The sequence below is a fragment of the Microplitis mediator genome, chromosome 1, assembly GCF_029852145.1.
Source record: "Microplitis mediator isolate UGA2020A chromosome 1, iyMicMedi2.1, whole genome shotgun sequence".
NCBI lineage: Eukaryota > Metazoa > Arthropoda > Insecta > Hymenoptera > Braconidae > Microplitis > Microplitis mediator.
In genome coordinates this window covers 7,205,676-7,225,447 of record NC_079969.1, presented here as the reverse complement: position 1 = coordinate 7,225,447, position 19,772 = coordinate 7,205,676, and the positions used below count along the sequence as shown (strand labels likewise).

At 31.7% G+C, this 19,772-nt stretch overlaps 2 protein-coding genes across 3 annotated transcripts; both read left to right on the top strand.

Annotated features, from left to right (window-relative positions):
- Positions 1–1,738: 1,738 nt before the first annotated feature.
- LOC130678294 (trypsin-1-like) lies at positions 1,739–6,806 on the top strand. 2 transcript variants are annotated; one of them, XM_057485441.1, is made up of 6 exons: positions 1,739–2,133; positions 2,226–2,391; positions 3,873–4,035; positions 4,105–4,513; positions 6,124–6,178; positions 6,545–6,806. In XM_057485441.1, exons 1-6 carry the CDS (start codon positions 1,897–1,899, stop codon positions 6,658–6,660), a joined length of 1,146 nt encoding a protein of 381 aa, XP_057341424.1. In that variant the 5' UTR covers positions 1,739–1,896; the 3' UTR covers positions 6,661–6,806. The 2 variants fall into 2 exon arrangements, with proteins under 2 accessions (XP_057341424.1, XP_057341425.1); XM_057485442.1 differs by lacking the exon at positions 6,124–6,178 and having other exon boundaries at positions 6,545–6,596.
- Positions 6,807–8,514: 1,708 nt separating this feature from the next.
- On the top strand, positions 8,515–14,548 carry LOC130678293 (uncharacterized). Its single transcript, XM_057485440.1, has 3 exons — positions 8,515–8,759; positions 8,837–9,335; positions 9,839–14,548. The coding sequence occupies exons 1-3, from the start codon at positions 8,646–8,648 to the stop codon at positions 10,546–10,548; spliced, it is 1,323 nt and encodes a 440-aa protein (XP_057341423.1). The 5' UTR covers positions 8,515–8,645; the 3' UTR covers positions 10,549–14,548.
- Positions 14,549–19,772: the final 5,224 nt, after the last annotated feature.

Genomic DNA, 19,772 nt, shown 5'->3' with positions numbered 1-19,772 from the left:
GTACGAACACATATCAACCATGCATAATTATATATGGACACATATGAATGATATATGACAATATATGGTTCAAATATAATCATATATGAAGATATATGAAAATTTTATTTGTATGTGCACATATATGATCCATATATAAACATTTAGGGTTTACATAAATATATATATGAGCATATATGATTTATATCCATGCATATATGCTCATTTATGAATATATTTTTCATCTATATATGCATGCATGTAACCCACATATAATCATATATGGTTCAAATATGAATGCTCGTATATATGATTCACATATGCACATATATTATTCATACACGAATTTATATAGTATAAGTATAATTATATATGAACATATATAAATAAAAATCATATATTGGCCTATATAAACTATATGTGCCCATATATGAACCATATATATCAATATATATGATGCCTATAAGATCTTATATGAGAATATTCGAATAAAAATCATATATCCCTTATATGATCAATATAGTCAATATATGATTCATATAACCCCATATATGATTAATTTCGAATATATATCATTCACTTATAATCAAATATGACAATATATGAATATGATCATATTTAATCAATATATGAACTACTTAAAACACATATGCTTCACATATGAGCATATATAGAATTATATGAATATATCTCCCGTACATAGACGTATATATGATTCATATATGCACGTATATTATTCATATACGAACTTATATGGTATAATTATCTATGCCCATATATAAACCATATATATGATTCCCCTCTGATTGTATATGGCAACATTCGAATAAAAATCATATATTGACTATATGATCCATATAGTCAATATATGAGTCACATGAGCCCATATATGATTTATTCCTCATATATATCATTCACTTATAATCAAATATGACAATATATGAATATGATCATATTTAATCAATATATGAACATATGTGAACTACTTAAAACATATATGCTTCACATATGAGCATAGATAGAAATGTATGAATATATCTCCCATACATGGACATATATATGTTTTTCGTCATCATATATCATCATATATAGCACACATAGCCCACCATGCACATTTATATAAAATTAAATTTTTTTTAACAATGATTCAAAATTTGTGTCGTCATATAGCAAATGAAAATGGCCTCTGACCGTAGATAAATATGAATACGTATTAATTAAGTAATTTTTTTATTTATCTAGTGAATAAAATTAAAATAAACAATGATAATGCAACATATATATTTTGGTTTAATAATATAAAATCGATAACAATAATATATAAATAATATAAGTAATAAAATTAAAATAGTTCATACCCGCATGAGGGTAATGTGACCCAAATACCTTGACCCATTGTCACAGTGTGCCAAACACACACTAACCACATTGATCACCTTGAAAAATATTTATCAAAAAAAAAAAAAAAATGATTAAATAAAATCTTTTGTCAAAAATTTCCAATCTCTATTTTTTTCCTGAAATTATAAAATCGCAAAATTTTTATCAATCTATATAATTAATTATTTTTTTACCGAAAAAAAAATATGTACACAGAAATAAAATTTATCAGTACAATTGTCCCTATGAACAAAAAGCTCAAAAAAAATTTCTGGTATAAAATAAAATATATAACTAAAAAATGCCAAAATATTAAAAAATTTCACTTGATAACTCGTCAGTCCACTATTCCGTATATAAATAAAGATGTAGCACAGCTGAGTAACTTCTGTGTGAAAGTGACCGTTGTATCGATAAGTCGTTTGATCAAATTTTATGTCAAATTTATTTAATTATTTATTAAGCTGTAATTTATTAGTCATTATAAATTATTAGATATTTGAATCCATTTTGAGTATGAGTATATAAATATATATAATGAAATACATTGTGATAAATTTACTGCTTAGTGTGTGTGTAATTAATTCGAGTATTGATTCAAGAGTGCCGCCAATATTATCTAATTATTCAAATTTAAATTCGCATAATACCAGAGTGAATAAGGATGAGGATAAGGATAAGGATAATAGTCATAGTGTGCTGAGGATTATGTTTGCTCGGGGATTTAATAAATCACCTAGTGACCTTGTTGATCTAGGACTCGTCAATTCCAAGGTTAACTTTCACGTTTTATGTTATCTTTGTCTAGCATACTACTATTACTACTCTTTTTATTGTCATTATTATTATTATTCTTATTTTTTTAGGAAAATAAAATTGATATATCAAAGCCTGGTAGATTATTAGTGAGGACAAATGATGATAGTAATGATGATAATGATAATACAGAAAAAGCTTTTGGTGAATGGATACACAATATCGTCGGTAGTTCGACTACTGTTGCAAATATTCCTGAAGATTGTCCCAAATGCTGTAAATTTTTTGTTTTTTTTTTGTAATATTTAATTTAAGGGTGTGAGGGGTAGAGTACTTGTATGATTATTATTGACATAATTTATTTATGGAGGATACAGTAATTAGAATATTTGAATAACTTTAGTAAATTTCTGTGAGAAATTAATCATACAAGCCTATAGACGGAACGTATATAAGATTTGGCTGCTTATGAATCATATATGAATCGTATGTGGAACATAAGAATTGGCCATATATTGAGCATATATATGATTTTGACGTTTATGAATCATATATGAATCGTATGTGGAACATAAGAATTGGCCATATATTGAGCATATATATGATTTTGACGTTTATGAATCATATGCAGCCTGTATAGAAATTGCCATATATGAAGCATATATGGGAATTGACCATACATGACGCAAAAATAAGATTTTGACGTTTCTGAAACAAATATGAAAATTGTTCATATATGGGACATATGTGGGAATTGACCATATATGAAGCATACATGGAAAATTGCCATATATGGAGCCTATATGGAGTGGCCATATATGCCGTATATATGTGAGCTGGCCACATATATGCCGTATATATGTGAGCTGGCCACATATATAATATATATGGAAATTGGCCATATGTGACACAATATATGATTTCGACGTTTATAAAGAATATATGGAAATTGTCCATTTATGGAACATGTGGGAATTGACCATAAATGAAGCATATATGGAAAATTGCCATATGTGGAGCCTATATGGAGTTGCCATATATGCCGTATACATGGGAGCTGGCCACATATATAATATATATGGGAATTGGCCATATATGAAATATATGAAGGAAGTGGCCATCTATCGCATGTATGGAAATCGTCCATATATGTCGCATATATGGGAATTGACCATATATGTCGCATATATGGGAATTGACCATATATATCTCATATATGGGAATTGGCCATATATGACGCACATATATAATTTTGACGTTTATGAAGCATATAATAAAATTGGCCGTTTATGAATCATACATGAAGTATATACAGGAATTGGTTATATATGAAGCATATATGGAGCGTATATTAAAATTGAACACATGTATGAATTGATGCTTCATATATGATTCTTATATGGTCAATTTTGATATATTCATCATATATGGGTATACATGCTTTCTATATGGGCGTATATGACGCATACATGGCTCGTGTGTTTATATTTGCAACATATACGGCCAATTGTCATGTATGTATTATATATTTTCCATATAGGGCCAATTTTTACAAATGCTTCATATATGGGCATACATGGTTCATGTATGCTTTATATATAGGTTTATATAGGCATCCATGGTTCATAAGAATTCGTAAAAAATTCCACGTGGGAATCCACTTGAAAATCTATGCTAGACTCCCACATGAATTTTTTGATAGCCAACACCATAAATTTTAAACGCAAATAATTTGTCTGTGTATGTAATTTTTACAGTATGTGGAACATCAAATATACCAAATAGAATAGTAGGAGGTCAAGACGCAAAACTATATCAATATCCATGGATGACATATTTAACTTACCATGGACGTTTTTACTGCGCAGCCACCATAATAAGTAGCCACTACGTACTAACTGCTGCGCATTGTGTTGACCGGTACTATTTCTAACCTAATTGATCAATTAATCCCCTATAAAAATTACTGATACTGTTTATATTCAATAGATTCGATAAATCGAAAATAAAAGTCCATACAGGAGCTTATGATCGTAACAATGCGTCATCCCAATTGGTCGAGTATAAAGTATTGAGTGTAATAAAACATAGCGGGTACTCGACGTCGAACTACAACAATGATCTGGCGTTAATTAAAATAAATGGTGTGATAAAATTCGAGGGCCCTATGAAGCCGGTGTGCTTACCAGAACGTGGGAGTACTTTTACTGGTAAAAATGCAACTGTCACTGGCTGGGGCGCCATTGAAGAATCTGGTGCGCTTTCTTCTACTTTGCAAGAAGTTCTGGTGCCTATTATGAGTAATAATGAATGTCGGATGACTAACTACCCTCCGAAACGTATCACCGATAATATGTTGTGTGCTGGTTATATTGACGGAGGCAAAGATTCTTGTCAGGTAATTTCATTTTTTTTTGCAACACCTGCTCTGAAAGTTCTATTTTCGGACTTTGTAAGTCGTCTCCGAAGCGCAATATATATTCAATCTTGACTACACATCTTACTTAAGCTACCGTCCGTTTACGTAAAATACCGCAATTTTCCAAAATGCCGTAAATTACGGCAAATTACCGTAAAATACTGTAACTTACCGTAATTCGGATCCGTCAGGATGTGATATGCATCGTATACGATAGACAATTAATTAATGTAACGTGGACCTAAGTCCGCTTCCGCCAACCGGAAGCCGAGGCCTCGCCCTTTTGGGCATACTCGCGTTGCGTAATCCCATCTCTTCCACCCAGACGACACTCCCAGTCGAAACCAAGAGTGGACATTTACCGGGGGTATAATCAAAAATCCCCATTGCGTGTGGTATCTAACCACAGCCACCACGAGTCCTACCTCACTCGGCCCCCCATTCCTTCCATCCCAGGAAATAAAGAGACTCTGGCCGAAATGGGGCTTGGAACGGGGCCCCCATGGTACCAATTCCCTGTATTGGTCTACAGGCTGCAGATAAGTGGTGAGTTGCAGCATAACTCATTACCCTAAAAGGGTTTCTTCCACATTATCCCACTTGGATCGTAGGACGGCAACTAATAAATATTGCCCTCTACCGTCATCCCCAAGTGATTATCATTTGCTAACTATAGCTTGTGATAGTATTCTGTACGGGCTTGTATACCTTAGAAGTTTAAGACAGTCAAAAGGGTAGGTCTCACCAGCGGTATACGATAGACAACTTAGAATTCTTAGAAAATTTGATTTTAACCCTGTAATGGTCTGGAAGCGCGATGAATCTCAGTGTGAGCGAAACGGGGATAGCGCCAATCAGAACGCAGTATTTACTTGTGTAAGTAAGTTATGATTGTGTTAGTCTAACCGTGAGGTTCTCTCTCTCTGTTATTTAGTTCGGCGCACGTGTCGTGCCAGTGCCGTAGCTAACTTGTTTATAATATACATGACAACTTTTCTGTCCCCCTTCGCTGGTTATACAAATTACGACACTGGCGTCCATCGCTCAAGCGCTCCCTACTCTTCCAGCTTTTAAATCAAAATTGTGGTGGGGTTTCAAAGCCGAACATTATCGGGTTACAAAAAATTTTAATTTTTTACTTCTCGAAAATTGAACTTTCATAGCAGGGTTTGCAAAAAATAATGTATCCTACAGGTAGACTAAGAAGTTATGATACATTGACATATGAGGACTCGTGTAGCTTTCGCTTGAATTACTATTTCACCATATCTGCACCGAAAGTTTCAATTCCTGCCCTGTTTAGAAGAAAGAAAGTCGTTCATTTTTTTATGAGAAAACAAATAATGAAAATTAGCGCATGCGCCATTCTTTCCACAAACAGAAGCAAAAGTTGAAACTTTCAGGTACAGATCTAGTGAAAAACAGTATACACACTACGGAGGAAGGTAGGGCGTCCCAATTCGCTTGTTTATCAGGTAGGTGATTATACACGTGGCTTGGAATGTTCTGCTTTCCTCCCTAAGTGTGTAATATACTATTTTTCTTAAAGAGTAATTTTAAGGTAATTTGTTTTTGTTTTGGTTTTTTAGGGAGATAGTGGCGGGCCTTTGCATATTTTCGAAAATAGAACTTATAGTATTGTAGGTAAGATTTATATTTTTTTTTTATTTATGAAGATCAGAGAAACAAAATGGACAATAAAAAAAATAATTTGTGTGATTCCTTTTATCGACCTCGAGGTGAAACGAAAAAAATTCAAGGCAAAAATGGACGTATCAAAAAAAATTTTCGTCTCTCGGGAAAATTTGATTTGATTTTTTTTTGTGAAAAAAATATAAAAATAAAAATATTTTTATATTTAAAATTCCCTTTCATTTCCATAGTAAATTAGTTTATTTAAACAATTAAAAAAAAAAGTTTTCCTGCACAAAATAAATTATTTACGTAAAGTTCATAATAAAAATTATAATTATATATTTATTCATATAATTTTTTTTTTTTTGTTTACAGGAATAGTATCGTGGGGTGAGGGCTGTGCTGTTCCAGGTTATCCAGGAGTTTATACACGAGTAAATCGATATATTTCGTGGATTGAAAGGAATACAAAGGATTCATGTTTTTGCTGAATTAAAAAATAATTTAATATTAAATTTTTATTTATTTATTTATTCATATATTCTTCAAAGTTTTGTTTTTAAATCTGAGGCTCAGAATCGGATGTTGAAACGTTTTATCATTTTAAATAAATTATGACTAAACAAAAAATTTACAGTGCGTCCAAATTAAAACTGTATTTTCACTGAGTCAAAGTCCATATTCACTATTTTTTTCAGTCATAACTATACCACTACTCATCAGGGAATACTCACTAATTATTAGTAAAATTTTGTCACTGATTCAATCAGTGAAACTTTACAACTAGTTCAAACAGTGAGAATCACCGTTTGTTCTCGTAAAACGGTGACTGAGTAATCAGTGAAATTCACTGATTACTTCCGTGAAAAAAATCACTGATCATATTATTAAAATTCTACTGCTATACGGAGAGAAGTGAATGGTATATTCTCCAATGTAACATAGTAATTATTACCACGTAGTATGGTAACGCAAGTTTTTTAGCCGTATTAGTTGTTTGACATAGTAGTTCACCCGATTTTGAATGGTAACTCTAGCCATGCTAGCATGGTAATCATTCCTATGCTACATGGGAATTATTACAATTTCGATGAAGCTGCTTCCAATTCAAAATAGTAAGGTTAGTATTAAAATAAGGTTTTATAATTAAAAAATTAGGTTATTTAATTAATAATAAATAAATTTTTAACTGATTTAAAAAATTTTTAAATAAAACAATAAATATTAACATTAACATATTTTAACATAGGTTAGTTTTATTAGAAAAATATTATAACAATTTAATTATTTATGGAAAATACATTTAATTAATATTTTTTGTAAGTAAAATTATTAATTATAAATTATTAATGTAGAGAAAGTTAACAATTATCTAAATTAAAAATATTAAATCCAGCGCTTGGAATATACATTTTTCCGTCTGCAGCAGTGACGATGTGTGGTAGGATAACATTTTAAATCAGAATACAATAGACGATGATACTTGACAAATAATACTTAAGTTTCGTATGATTGATAATGTTCTTTGAAATAATGTTCATTGATATAAGTAGTAATTAAGATTAATATATGTACAGGTTATATTGAACGTATATACTATATAGCAGCACTTGATATTTAAACTGCCTTCACGCTATACAGCACGGAACTCAGTACCATTCTAGCATGGCTTTGATTACTATGCTACAAAGTAATATTTACCAGTAGCATGATTACTATGTAGTATGGTAAATATTACCAGAAGAATGGTAATCATTCCCATGCTACATAGTATCGATTCCTATGCTTTAACAAATAGGACTGGTTGCAATAAAAGGCACAAGTGTAAATGGCCGTAGAGGGCTGTACACTGCAGCAATTAATAATAATAATAATCTGAAGATATGAAAGTTAAACAACCCAAATACTATCAGGTTCTAAAAATAAAAATTGAAAGGATCCATTATAATTATGTAAGATGTCTAAGACTGAAGCTGAATAATTTCTAGTAAAAAAATTGAAAAATATTTTTCATTAGAAAATTCAAGTATCATAATGTGTCGGCAGCATAAAAAATTTTTTAATTAAAATAAGTAGCAAATAATTATTTATTTATAATGTTTACTTTGTATGGTTGCTCTGGTGATGACAACAAATGACCGTGGAATAGAAAGGGTTGCATATGATTAGAACACGTATATTGTGAATTTCCCGAGGATTAATTCCTAGCGAATGATATTCTAGAAAAATGATCACATGCAAACTTCTCGATGTATATTGGATATTGACTAATATATGACGTGGCTTATTTTTCACCGAGGTAGATACTTACGTGTGTAATGATCAGTTGCAATTGTCGCACCAAAGCATAAACACGCATATGAAAGCTATATTAGTTACATCGATTTAAATTTTATCGGCATAAACTGATATTTTATATTTATTTTTTGAATAAAATAAAAAAGAAAAAAACTCTATTTTTCACAATTTAATAATTATGTGGATTGCAAAAATTATTTTATTATTATTAATTTTCAACACGTGTGGCGGTAATCTATTGTCGCAACGTATACTATCTCAACATCGAACTTCTGTCGTACAGAATCAAGTGGTAAATACTTATATTTTTCTATTTAGTTTAAGATTATATAAATAAAATATTGAAGAAGGCAAATTACATTTCAACAGGTGGAACTGATGAAATTATGTTTTTCTGACAAATTAAATTCAGTAATTGTATCTCAAAATTTGGATGATATAATTAATCAGAAATCATGGGATCCTTTGAATTCAAGCGCTATAATAATTAATGACGATTTTAATCCGAAAATAATTCAGGCATTTTATCCTGCTTACCCCACATACGTCTTAACCACTGAATCACCCGATAAACTTCGGAAAATTTTGAATAAATTGAAAGATTTACCTGTCTGGAATGTAATTTCTTCTTTTTTCATTATTGAATCAGACGCTGCAGGAAAAAATTGCAAAGATTCATCTAAAATGCTCCAAGTACTTTGGGAAGATGATTTGATTAACTCATTCTATGTGTGCCAGAATAATAGTGAAGTATTTTTGTACACTTACAATCCTTACACCAACCGAGCACCTGAGCCCTGGAGAAGAGTCAGAAATGCCGATAATCCTGACAAATACTGGACCCTGTTTAGACAGTCGCTATCTGTTGGTAATTTAATGAACACAATCAATATAGTAATTTTTGATACGTATGCGGAACGGTAGGGATTCTGACGGCTTGAAGTGACGTCACAAGTTTGAGGCTATGGGCGCGTTCTTATCAAGACCGGATATAGTACAAGGTCTTGATGAGAATGTATACATAGCCAAAAATGCGTGCCTGCACTTCAAATCCGACAGGGTTCCTACCTTTGAGCATAAAGTATCGAATAAACTTTTTTGTCATATCAACGGCAGAAGTTGAATTTGAGAGATAAACAGTCAAAATTGTTTTAAGTCGTGTAGGAATGTAGAGACAGATAGAGAGGGAGAGAGAAGTTACTTTTCGATACAAGTTCGAGGAAAGTTAACCAAACTATAGATTGCCAGAAATCGTATAGTTTGCGCCCTCTACATGTTGCTTGAAAATCCAACTTTCGCGGTTGATATGACAAAAATTATCTTTCTCATTCCATCGAAATCAACGTCAGTGTTAACATATTTATTATGCAGATGAAGGAATATGTAGCAGTCTTCAATTTGACAAGACGAAATTCCTCGATGGATATCCAGTCAAAGCAGTGGCCCATCCTATTCGCAACCCATCGCTGAGCCAGCAGAAAAATAAGACACAACCATTGAAAAGCATAAAAGATAATGTTTCAAATATAAGTTATTTATTTTTTGATAGTTTATTCGAGGCGATAAATGCTACACCGATAATTAATTTTGACGAGGCTGGTGATTTAGTCAATAACACAGCCGTAGGATGTTTACAAGCATTGATTAACGGTACACACGATATCGCGTTAAATTTACGTATAATAGATGAAGATTCTTACGAGGATATTGACGCTATTAGATTATATTATCAACAAGGTTTCATCTTATCTACAAGAAATTATAAATTTCGCTTAACAAATCGTTTATTAGGTGACTTAATATACCTAAACAATGAAGTTATTGTTGCTTTAGTACTAGTACTCTCAGCTACATTTATCATTACGGTATTTAGTATAGATAGTGTCGGTTATCGAAACTACGTTCGAGGTTTTCTGGATATTTTAAGATTGATATTGGGTTATGGAATAGAGGCACCATTAGAGAGGGCATCTGCGCGTATGATATTCGTCGTTGTCATTTTAGCCATGTATTCGATAATTCCGGAATTACAGAGCCAAATATCCGCTATTTTTATATTTCGAGGGAAAAGTCTTATATAGAAAATTTCAACGATACCCGTCAAATACGAAATGCACTTAGAGTCATTTATTATCCTAAAGTTTTATCAAAAGATATGGAAAATTATATATTATCGCTAAATAAAAGTGAAGAATACAATGAACATTGGTTTCGTGAAATGACAGATAGTAACAAATATTGCGATTACTATCTTAGAAATAGTTCTCTTTATGTTTGCGTTGATACTGATGAGAATCAAGTGGAAGCTTTGAATAGAGGATATAAACGTATGCGTGTTGTCCAAAAAACTGTTTATGATAAGTATTATTCGTACTGGACGCGACGGAATTGGGCGCTTAAGAATAGAATCGATGACGTCACTCTAAGATTACAGGAATCTGGTATCATAAACTATTGGGATAAACGGATATTGTATGACAAACTCAATAAACACAAAACAATCATAAAACCTTGGATACTAGAGTATAATCAATTGACTACTCGATCCTTCGTTCTGCTTTATGAGTTGGTTTATTTCCTTCTGATGGCTTCTCTAATTGTTTTTATATTGGAAATAATTGTTTATAAGTGTCAACACGAATATCGAAGAATGTTGAGACGGTGGAAAAGTACTCAACTCATTAGGAAGCCTCCTGAAGTCGATACAGAAATTCAAGAAATTGAATAATAATTTATTACTAGTGTCATTATTATCAATTTTTTTGCGTTGATTTCAAAAGTTACCAATCAAACAGATCAATCAAAGTTTTTGAATTGGAACCGATGTTAAAAAATTTATAATACCTCTCTTTTGACATCGTTCGTGCTACATCGTTTATTAAAAATATAATAATCATAAAAATTATTAATCAGAATTGAATTCTTGTCACCGCATGACTAAATTAATTGCACTCACAAATTATTTGACTCAACATTCAAATAGTAAAATCACCGTAGATAACAATTTTGCCACACGTACAGTAAGGTAAAAGACCTAATACCGGATTAGGGATTTAATGCTCGATCACTTTATGTATTTGTATATCTATTAGGGTGCGTCATTTCGGAGCAAAATTTTTTTTTTTTTTTTAAGTGCATGTGGAAAAAATCATAGCTCAACACAAAAAAAAATTTACGCTCAAGAAAAAAAATTCTATGTCGATTACACACTGAAAAAAATAATCGCTAGCTGCTAGCGATTTTTTTCTTTAGCAGCTAGCGATTTTTAATCGTTAGCTGCAAGCGATTATTTCGCTAGCTGCCAGCGATTTTTTCTTTAGCAGCTAGCGATTAAAAATCGTTAGCTGCAAGTGATTATTTTGCTAGCTGGAAGCGATTTTTTCTTTAGCAGCTAGCGATTAAAAATCGTTAGCTGCAAGCGATTATTTCGCTAGCTGCTAGCGATTTTTTCTTTAGCAGGTAGCGACTAAAAATCGCTTGCTGGAAGCGATTTTTTCGCTAGCTGGAAGCGATTTTTTCTTTAGCGGGTAAGAATTAAAAATCGTTTGCTGGAAGCGATTATTTCGCTAGCTGCTAGCGATTAAAAATCGTTAGCTGCAAGCGATTATTTCGCTAGCTGCTAGCGATTTTTTCTTTAGCAGGTAGCGACTAAAAATCGCTTGCTGGAAGCGATTTTTTCTTTAGCAGGTAGCGATTAAAAATCGCTTGCTGGGAGCGATTTTTCCGCTAGCTGGAAGTGATTTTTTCGCTAACACTGACTTATCGGATCCTTGTATAAAAAAAAGTTAAGCATCGGTATAACTCGAAATACATTTAAGTATATGCACAATCCGTAGGATCATTATTATAAGTATCTAGTGTTTCATTCATATCGATATATATATTGTGGTAGTAGCAATACAATTTAGAACTAATCACGATACACATGTCGCTCTCCGTTGGTGAGCGATAAACACAAGATTTTTTTTTCCGTGATAGGCTAATACATATTTTTGTAAGAAATTGAACGCTCTACAAAAAAGGTTTCTTATCATTTTTCGATTAATCCATCTATTAAAAAGTGATTAGAGCTCGAAGTAAAGTTTGAGATCTTTTTACTTTTCCGGCAAAACTATCAGACTTATCACAAAATGTTGTACGATCTTTTTTGTTGACAATTTTATTTCCTACAAATTATTAACAGTAAAGTTTTTTCGAATTCCGCATTGTTTTCTATTTATTTTCATTTTAATTGCAAGCTCTTAAAGAAGTGGTTCTGATCGATCTCAAGAGCTCGACATTAAAATGGAAATAACTAGAAAACAATGCGGAATTTGAAAAAACTTTACCGGTAATAATTTGTAGGAAATAAAATTGTCAACAAAAAAGATCCTATAACATTTTGTAATAAGATGGATAGTTTTGTCGGAAAAGCAAAAAGATCTCCTACTTTACTTCGAGCTCCAATAACTTTTGAACAGATGGATATATCGAAAAATAATAGGTGACCTACTTTGTAGAGCGTTCAATTTCCTACAAATATATGTATTAGTCTATTTCATCTATTGATCAGTTAAAGAGTTAACAATACTTATAGCTAAAAAAAAAATTTTTCCCATGTTATTTGAATGGAAAAATCGAATTTTTCAATGAGCTAAGTCTGTAATCGACATAGAATTATTTTTCTTGTGCGAAAATTTTTTTTTTTGTGTTGAACTATGATTTTTTCCACATGCACTTAAAACAAAAAATTTTTCTCCGAAATGACGCACCCTAATATCTATATTTAGTAAAATTCAGTAAATACAGACATAGAAATACATGAGTGGTCGGAGACTAATTCCCTGATCGGGTCACGGGTATTCTTACCCCATATAAAAAAAAAAAAATCATAAAACATTTTGAGTAAATTTTTATTTATATTTAGTAATTTCTATGATTCGTGCATGTCAATAACTATAAACTGCATTAGTGAACTTGACTGTTTGCTTAGTGAAATTTATTTTACAGTTTAGTAAATTTTACTATAATAGAATTAAATTCATTGAACTTCAATTTAAATTAGTCTTTTAACATTTTATTGTTATTATTGTTGTCATTTATGTTATGTAAATTATGTTGGTGTCGATTTAATAATTTGAACATCACTTGACTCAACCGAGATTCGAACCCAGACCTCCCGCGTGCGAATCCTCCTCTCAGTCTGTCGCTCCGATGTCTTCTTTGAACGAAAGTTTTTGAACTTGTAATCCGTATTAGTTTACTCTATCTCTACTAATGTTTAATTTTATGGACCTGCTATGGAAAACTTACAAACCTAATACTATGAAATGTATTACTCAACGCGACGGAATGATTTAATATTTTTTTTATAGAAATTGCTGTTCTATTGATAAATACCGAAATTGAATTAGTAATCAAAATAATCATATAGCAATTTTTCAGGTGATCATATCGTAATAATTAGCGTTTTTTGTGATTTTGACTCTACATTTAGCAACAAATAATTAAAGTAATGCACTTATTGATGTGCACTAGTATCTCTTAATAAAATGAATTAAGAGAGTGTACCAGGTGATTTTCAAATGAACGGTTTTCACAGGTAAAGACCCAAATTATTAAACAAAATATGTCATTCGATGCGTAAACTAGTATTTATCGAATAAAATGTTTTTCGTTCGGAAATTGCAGTTTATATCTGAGAACGGCTCATTTGAAATTTCCATTTGCTAATGTAAGTGCAACAAGGACAGTTCCGTTCGTTCACACGTGTGTGAGAAAAAGAATAGATGGCATATCCTCTTAAATAATATGAATTTTTCGAGACTCGTTTTTTCCGTGTGCGTTCGCAATAGAAATGCATTCTTCGAATGACCGCCACCGATAAAATAATCTGATAATTCATACCCATCTTATTTATGATATTCTTATAGAAATGTATTTCTGTTGAAAATATATTTATAGACATTAAATAATTAAATAATTTTCTGGTTAGAAAAAGATAGGCCATGTTACCGAATTAGTACTCAAATTAGATTTTGACCTCTTTTGATTGTGAGTATTTACGAATCTTTGGTTTCATTTATTTTAAAAGTAATAATTTATGATATTTGTGAGTTTTCATGACATTGATATCTGTTTGCTTGAATAAAGATATTTACAAAACTAATTATTTTTTTTGATGAAATTTACTTCATTCTAACCCTTCCTGCAGGTCTTGTTCATTTGCAGAGCTAGAGATTATAATTTTTTAAATTAAGGATGAAAAAAGTAAATATTGATTTATAGTGTTTACTTTTTGCGGTTGCTCTGGTAATGAAATTGAATAACTGACAGAGAAAGGGTACGAATTAGAAACGGCTATTGTGCATTTTTTCGACAGTTCCTGGCGAATGATATTCTAGAAAAATAATCACATGCAAGCTTTTCGATTTTCGATTAGAAATGACCTATATATGACGTGGCTTTTTTTACCCGGGCGAATAATTACCGGTGCTATGATCAGTTGCCATTCTCGCAGGAAAACATTAACACATACCCGGCAGCTTTAATCATCACGGAAATTAGAATCCAAACAGTTTTCAGTGATAATCAATTTTTATTTTTAAAATTATTCATTATTTAAAAAAAATACAAAATACGAAAATTCTATTTTTCACGACCTAATAATTATGTGGATTGCAAAAATTATTTTATTTTTATTGATTTTTAATACGTGTGACGGTCATCTATTGTCGCAACGTATATTATCTCAACATCGAACTTCAGTCGTACAGAGTCAAGTGGTAACTACTTAAATTTTTTTATTTGGTTTCCCTCGCATCTTTGAATCACAGTGGAAACACCGTTCAAGTGTGAACACCGTGGATCTGCCGTGGTTACACGGTGAGTTAGTTCCATTTTACCACCGTGTATACACAGTGTATCCACTGTGATTGGGCAGTGTATCCACCGTGATTCTACGGTGGCTTTGTGCCATTTCACCACTATGGTTACACGGTGTATCCACCGCGTAATCATGGTGGAAACACCGTCTATACACGGTGGTAAAGCCACCGTGGAACCACGTTGAATACACCGCGTAATCACAGTGGTAACATGGAACAAACCCACCGTGTTTTCACCGTGATTCTAAACCGCCAGGGTTAAGATTATTCAAATATAATATTAAAGAACTTAAATTACATTTCAACAGGTGGAACTGATGAAATTATGTTTTTCTGACAAATTGAATCCAGTAATTGTATCTCAAAATTTGGATGACATAATTAATCAAAAATCATGGGATCCTCTGAGTTCCAACACTATAATGATTAATGACGATTTTAATCCGAAAATAATTCAGGCATTTTATCCTGCTTACCCCACATACGTCTTAACCACTGAATCACCCGATAAACTTCGGAAAATTTTGAACAAATTGAAAGATTTACCTGTCTGGAATGTAATTTCTTCTTTTTTCATTATTGAATCAGACGCTGCAGGGAAAAATTGCAAAGATTCATCTAAAATGCTTCAAGTACTTTGGGAAGATGATTTGATTAACTCATTCTATGTATGCCAGAATAATAGTGAAGTATTTTTGTACACTTACAATCCTTACACCAACCGAGCACCTGAGCCCTGGAGAAGAGTCAGAAATGCCGATAATCCTGACAAATACTGGACCCTGTTTAGACAGTCGCTATCTGTTGGTAATTTAATGAACACAATCAATATAAAAATTTTCGAGACGTATGCGGAACGGTAGGGATTCTGACGGCTTGAAGTGACGTTACGAGTTTGAGGCTATGGGCGCTTTCTTATCAAGACCGAATATAGTACAAGGTCTTGATGAGAATGTATACATAGCCTAAAATGCGTGCCTGCACTTCAAGTCCGACAGGGTTCCTACCTTTGAGCATAAAGTATCGAACAAACTTTTTTGTCATATCAACGGCGGAAGTTGAATTTGAGAGATAAACAGTCAAAATTGTTTTAAGTCGTGTAGGAATGTAGAGACGGATAGAGAGAGAAGTTACTTTTCGATACAAGTTCGAGGAAAGATAACCAAACTATAGATTGCCAGAAATCGTATAGTTTGCGCCCTCTACATGTTGCTTGAAAATCCAACTTTCGCGGTTGATATGACAAAAATTATCTTTCTTATTCCATCGAAATCAACGTCAGTGTTAACATATTTATTGTGCAGATGAAGAAATATGTAGCAGTCTTCAATTTGACAAGACGAAATCCCTCGATGGATATCCAGTCAAAGCAGTGGCCTATCCTATTCGCAACCCATCGCTGAGCCAGCAGAAAAATAGGACACAACCATTGAAAAGCATAAAAGATAATGTTTCAAATATAAGTTATTTATTTTTTGATAGTTTATTCGAAGTGATAAATGCCACACCGATAATCAATTTTGACGAGGCCGGTGATTTAGTTAATAATACAGCCGTAGGATGTTTACAAGCATTGATTAACGGTACACACGATATCTCGTTAAATTTACGTATAATAGATGAAGATTCTTACGAGGATATTGACGCTATTAGATTATATTATCAACAAGGTTTCATCTTATCTACAAGAAATTATAAATTTCGCTTAAAAAATCGTTTATTAGGTGACTTAATATACCTAAACAATGAAGTTATTGTTGCTTTAGTACTAGTACTCTCAGCTACATTTATCATTACGGTATTTAGTATAGATAGTGTCGGTTATCGAAACTACGTTCGAGGTTTTCTGGATATTTTAAGATTGATATTGGGTTATGGAATAGAGGCACCATTAGAGAGGGCATCTGCGCGTATGATATTCGTCGTTGTCATTTTAGCCATGTATTCGATAATTCCGGAATTACAGAGCCAAATATCCGCTATTTTGTGTCTTTCGAGCGAAAAGTCTTATATAGAAAATTTCAACGATACCCGTCAAATACGAAATGCACTTAGAGTCATTTATTATCCTAAAGTTTTATCAAAAGATATGGAAAATTATATATCATCGCTAAATAAAAGTGAAGAATACAATGAATGTTGGTTTCGTGAAATGACAGATAGTAACAAATATTGCGATTACTATCTTAGAAATAGTTCTCGTTATGTTTGCGTTGATACTGTTGAGAATCAAGTGGAAGCTTTAAATAGAGGATATAAACGTATGCGTGTTGTCCAAAAAACTGTTTATGATAAGTATTATTCGTACTGGACGCGACGGAATTGGGCGCTTAAAAATAGAATCGATGACGTCACTCTAAGATTACGGGAATCTGGTATCATAAACTACTGGGACAAACGGATATTGTATGACAAACTCAATAAACACAAAACAATCATGAAACCTTGGATACTAGAGTATAATCAATTGACTACTCGATCCTTCGTTCTGCTTTATGAGTTGGTTTATTTCCTTCTGATGGCTTCTCTAATTGTTTTTATATTGGAAATAATTGTTTATAAGTGTCAACACGAATATCGAAGAATGTTGAGACGGTGGAAAAGTACTCAACTCATTAGGAAGCCTCCTGAAGTCGATACAGAAATTCAAGAAATTGAATAATAATTTATTACTAGTGTCATTGTTATCAATTTTTTTGCGTTGATTTCAAAAGTTACCAATCAAACAGATCAATCAAAGTTTTTGAATTGGAACCGATGTTAAAAAATTCATAATACCTCTCTTTTGACATCTTTCGTGCTACATCGTTTATTAAAAATATAATAATCATAACAATTATTAATCAGAATTGAATTCTTGTCACCGCATGACTAAATTAATTGCACCCACCAATTATTTGACTCAACATTCAAAAAGTAAAATCACCGTAGATAACAATTTTGCCACACGTACAGTAAGGTAAAAGACCTAGTACCCAATCAGGGATTTAATACTCGATCACTTTATGTATTTGTATATCTATTAGGGTGCGTCATTTCGGAGCAAAATTTTTTTTTTTTTTTTTCAAGTGCATGTGGAAAAAATCATAGCTCAACACAAAAAAAAATTTACGCTCAAGAAAAAAAATTCTATGTCGATTACAGACCTAGCTCATTGAAAAATTCGATTTTCCCATTTAAATAACACGGGAAAAATTTGTTTTTAGCTTCAAGTATTGTTAACTCTTTAACAAATCAATAGATTGAGTAGGCTAATACATATTTTTGTAAGAAATTGAACGCTCTACAAAAAAGGTTTCTTATCGTTTTTCGATTAATCCATCTATTAAAAAGTTATTAGAGCTCGAAGTAAAGTTTGAGATCTTTTTACTTTTCCGGCAAAACTGTCAGACTTATCACAAAATGTAGTATAATCTTTTTTGTTGACAATTTTATTTCCTACAAATTATTGTCAGTAAAGTTTTTTCGAATTCCGCATTGTTTTCTATTTATTTTCATTTTAATTGCAAGCTCTTAAAGAAGTGGTTCTGATCGATCTCAAGAGCTCGACATTAAAATGAAAATAAATAGAAAACAATGCGGAATTTGAAAAAACTTTACCGATAATAATTTGTAGGAAATAAAATTGTCAACAAAAAAGATCCTATAACATTTTGTAATAAGATGGATAGTTTTGTCGGAAAAGAGAAATGATCTCCTACTTTACTTCGAGCTCCAATAACTTTCGAACAGATGGATATATCGAAAAATAATAGGTGACCTTTTTTGTAGAGCGTTCAATTTCCTACAAATATATGTATTAGTCTATTTCATCTAGTGATCAGTCAAAGAGTTAACAATTCTTATAGCTAAAAAAAAAATTTTTCTCATGTTATTTGAATGGGAAAATCGAATTTTTCAATGAGCTAGGTCTGTAATCGACATAGAATTATTTTTCTTGTGCGAAAATTTTTTTTTTTGTGTTGAACTATGATTTTTTCCACATGCACTCAAAAAAAAAATTTTTTCTTCGAAATGACGCAACCTAATATCTATATTTAGTAAAATTCAGTAAATACAGACATAGAAATACATGAGTGGTCGGAGACTAATTCCCTGATCAGGTCACGGGTATTCTGACCCCACATAAAAAAAAAAAAATCATAAAACATTTTGAGTAAATTTTTATTTATATTCAGTAATTTCTATGATTCGTGCATGTCAATAACTATAAACTGCATTAGTGAACTTGACTGTTTGCTTAGTGAAATTTATTATACAGTTTAGTAAATTTTACTATAATAGAATTAAATTGATTGAAATTTAATTTATATTAGTCTTTTAACATTTTATTATTATTATTGTTATCATTTATGTTATGTATATTTTGTTGGTGTCAATTTTATAATTTGAACATCACTTGACTCAACCGAGATTTGAACCCTGACCTCCCGCGTGCG

Coding starts and splice junctions, on each gene's coding strand:
- LOC130678294 (XM_057485441.1), top strand. CDS start 1,897: ATGAAATACATTGTGATAAATTTACTGCTTAGTGTGTGTGTAATTAAT. Junction 2,134..2,225: donor TAGGACTCGTCAATTCCAAG/GTTAACTTTCAC, acceptor TTATTTTTTTAG/GAAAATAAAATTGATATATC. Junction 4,514..6,123: donor GAGGCAAAGATTCTTGTCAG/GTAATTTCATTT, acceptor TTGGTTTTTTAG/GGAGATAGTGGCGGGCCTTT.
- LOC130678293 (XM_057485440.1), top strand. CDS start 8,646: ATGTGGATTGCAAAAATTATTTTATTATTATTAATTTTCAACACGTGT. Junction 8,760..8,836: donor CTGTCGTACAGAATCAAGTG/GTAAATACTTAT, acceptor ACATTTCAACAG/GTGGAACTGATGAAATTATG. Junction 9,336..9,838: donor TAGACAGTCGCTATCTGTTG/GTAATTTAATGA, acceptor TTTATTATGCAG/ATGAAGGAATATGTAGCAGT.